A 3891-nucleotide genomic window follows, 5' to 3' on the forward strand; every position below is an offset into this window, starting at 1 on the left:
AAAAAAGGGACAAAGCATGCCAGGAGTTGTGTTATTCACTCCTTAAAAAAGGGACAAAGTATGCCAAGAGTTGTTATTCACTCCTACTGAACTGCAGAGAGCATCCAGAATGAAATAACAAAGCAAGCAGCATTTCAGATTTGTTTTGGGGTACATTTATGATTGTATGTGAGAGATTAAAATTGAATTATATTATGTGATCACAATTATGAAACTAACTTAATGTTGCACTAGAATTACTCATTTAGCAGTTAAACATTTTTCCTTTTTATCTATAGGGTTGTCCTTGCATCCAGGTCATATATGGTAAAGGGAAATGGAAAATATTTCCAGCATTTCCACATTCGTACTTGGTGGATTCAGTGAAATTGATGGTTTTCAACATATCTATTTTGTCTGTTGCCTTGTATGTTATCTGTTCATTATACTTGCCAATACAGTGTTATGTTCAGTTATCATAATGGAAGATAAGCTACATGAACCTATGTACATATTTATATGTAATTTATCTGTCAATGGTTTATATGGAAGTACTGCTTTTTTTCCTAAACACTTGATTGACACACTGTCAGAAACCAAAGCCATTTCATATGCTGGCTGCTTCCTTCAGATATTTTTAACATATACATTTGGCTATAATGAAATCACATTCTTGGCACTAATGGCTTATGATCGACAGGTGTCTATATGTAACCCATTAAGATATCACAGCATTATGACAAATGTCAAAATGTGGAAAATAATATTATGTGCATGGCTGTATTCTTCTTGTTTTGTCATGATACTGCTTTTGCCAACATTAAGACTTCCTTTATGTGGCTTTATCATAAAAAGCATTTGCTGTGAAAACAATTCTCTTTTAAGACTGTCATGTGTAAATACTGATTTTGATCGCATAGCCGAAGTATGCATAACAGTGTGCAACATTACACTCCTTTCTCTCATTATCATGTATTCATATGTAAACATTTTTAAAGTGTGCCAAAAATCTTCATATGGAACAAAAATGAAAGCATTGCATACATGTATTACTCACTGGCTGTCCTTAATAATTTATCTTTTTTGTGGATTTTTTCAGTTCTTAACTCGAGTGGGTATAATTGCATACTTACCTTTTTTACAGACATTTACTTCAATAGCATTTTTTGTATTCCCTCCCCTTCTAAATCCCCTTATATATGGAATCAGAACACAAGAGATTAGGAATCGAGCTAAAAAGAAATTATATGGATTTATTGAAACTTTTAACAGCACAACAGTTAAGACGATCTGAGATGTTTATAAGGCTGTGCAGGATAGTCATTTTATATATGTATTGGTATTAGCAGGTATTATGTACCTTGAATAATAGCAACTTTGATTAGGCTAAGGCCCTCAGTCAGTCAAACATGGAATGACACATAAAAAGCTGAATTATGTTGGCAGAAAAAGCTTATTCTGGAATGCTCATATATCATAAAACAGCAAGATAGACTAGCCAAGCAAGTCCACTAACCCAAATTATAGATCACCCAGTTTCTTGTATTGTCATCGCCTAACGCATATATTAATACAGCTTATTCACATAAACTAAATAGTACTGATTTTAGAATCATTCCTTTAAAATTGTACCTCATGTTTCATGTAACATCAGCCTTCTCCTCTGAGTTGTCATGAATAAATGGTAGCTTTGTTTTTTTTGTTTTTTTTTTTTATGTTTCTTCTTCGTATGACATCTTTGTAAGATGAAAACATTATTCTGAGCTCAAAAATTCAAATGCTGTTCTGATAATATTCTGCAAAAATGCCTGCTGCATAAAGTGGCATTATTCGCACCCCATAGTTTATGTCCACTAAATATCTCTTTGTTGAAAAAATATGGCTTGCCTGTCATAACTTACTATTTCATGATGAGCACCATTTGGGAATGCAGCAGTAAATTCCAGAATTTTAAGTTGATGTTCTAAGCTAATAAAAGTTGTATGACTTGGGTTATAATTACTTGTTCCAAAGCAACATAATAAAGTTCTTCTACAGCAAAACTGGCTCTGACACATAACATCATTTTGCTGTTTGCAAACTATTGTTACTATTCAGAAACAACATCTAGCCAATGTGTACATGCATACATATATACCATTTATACATAAACATTATTCTCCTTTATGCCTGCTTCAGCTAATCTTAAAATATGTATCATTCATATGCATGACTAATAAGAATTTATGTTCAGCATATTACAGCTGTTTATATGATCAGATATAGTATTCCAGGAGTCAGATGCACTTTTACCTAAGTGACTGATTGCATTAAAAAGGCATTCATTTTTTATCATATTTGCCTCTATATCTGTCAACTATCAAACCTCCCTACAATCAGACATTGTATTATTCAAGGGGGACCATCATCCAGACAATCAAGAAGGTTCTTTGTGCTCTCACACGCATATCAGCAACAAGGCCTTTTTCTCTGGTACGTTCTACCCCATCCCTGGTGGTGACATGAGCACTTGCATAAGCACAAAAGCTGCTTATGACACTCAGACTGTGCATGTTTACTTAATCACATGTGCCAAGAGGGGCTATTGTCAAGGGTTTGTGTAGTAATGATTTCCCACATCATGATAGGCTGCTTGGCCTCTGCTCTCCAGCCTATGTCATATCATCAGAGCAGCAGTACAAGCCAGATGGGAACCCTGTCCCATCCCATCAAGATGGGTATGGCCATCCCCTGCCTGTGCTATTGAGTGTTTGAGCCACTAGTCGAGTTCAGGTCACCTGAATTCTAGTCAAGGCATTATCCCTTTATGCTACTGGTGCAACATTTTCATGGTTGTTTTTAAACAGTAACTGCTGTCCCTCCTTGATGAAAGTTCTTCTTATTTCAACTGCATGATAAAGACCAATATATGCATAGACTGCCATCCTGCATCAATTAATAAGTAGTTATAAGGTTGCCTCATATTATTCTGTAACATAATTTCAAGTTTTCTCAATAGTTTGTGATAGCTAAACTCTTACAGATCTCTTAATTTCCATAACACTGTTCTTTATGTATTTTCTGCTCTGTTTGTATTATTTTTCTAACAAGACCATGAAACAGAATCATATTCCAGCTCAGATCTTACAAGCATTTGTTTTTATTCTTTAACTGTCCTACATCCTTGACCACTCACTTCTCTGTTACCATCTTACAGTTCAATATTCCATTCATAGCTTGTCTTACCCCTCTCTTTCTACCCCTTCTTTTCTAAGAACCCTTCTCTACCTGCCCATTGTGATCACATGGAAGTCATTTTCATTATTCACATTTTAGCTTAACTCTACTACATTATGTACATTTATGCATTATTGACTCTACCACATTCTGCCCACATACTATGTATTATTGAGTACATTATATTGCCATACCTAACCTTATGATTGTAACAGTGTGTATTGCATGGCATATTACAGCAGATGTTACAGTACGCAGGGGACAATGATGAGGCTGCCTGTTACAAATGGTCTTCATTTGTATACATGTTAGCATTTCCAATGTACACTGTTATTTTGTACTTGCTGTCATTATATATTGTAACTAATTCAGGTGCTCAGGGCATAGTCAAAAATGTTACTTGAACTTACTCACTTAACCTAGTTAACAAATAAATAAATAAAGCAGATGCATAGTGATATTATCACATCTGATGTTCTCAACCCAGCTACTGGGGATGCACAAGTCAGTGCATTTCTTTGTGCCAGTCCCAAGCCTTGATAAATGGGGAGGGTTGCGTCAGGAAGGGCATCCGGCATAAAATTTTGCCAAATCATACATGCAGACAACAGTACAGATATACATACCGGATTGGTCAAGGCCCGGCTTAACAACGACCGCCACCAGTACTGATGGCCAACAGGGTGCTGGCAGAAA

The 3891-nt window shown here is 35.5% G+C and overlaps 1 protein-coding gene across 1 annotated transcript; it reads left to right on the plus strand.

Annotated features, from left to right (window-relative positions):
• Positions 1-316: 316 nt before the first annotated feature.
• On the plus strand, positions 317-1273 carry LOC122802250 (olfactory receptor 2K2-like). Its single transcript, XM_044071904.1, has one exon. It carries the CDS (start codon positions 317-319, stop codon positions 1271-1273), a length of 957 nt encoding a protein of 318 aa, XP_043927839.1.
• The last annotated feature ends 2618 nt before the right edge of the window (positions 1274-3891 follow it).

The sequence above is a fragment of the Protopterus annectens genome, chromosome 5.part0 (assembly GCF_019279795.1).
Source record: "Protopterus annectens isolate FY-2018-M chromosome 5.part0, PAN1.0, whole genome shotgun sequence".
NCBI lineage: Eukaryota > Metazoa > Chordata > Ceratodontiformes > Protopteridae > Protopterus > Protopterus annectens.

Excerpts from the sequence above, each read along its gene's own strand:
- LOC122802250 (XM_044071904.1), top strand. The coding sequence starts at position 317 with ATGGAAAATATTTCCAGCATTTCCACATTCGTACTTGGTGGATTCAGT.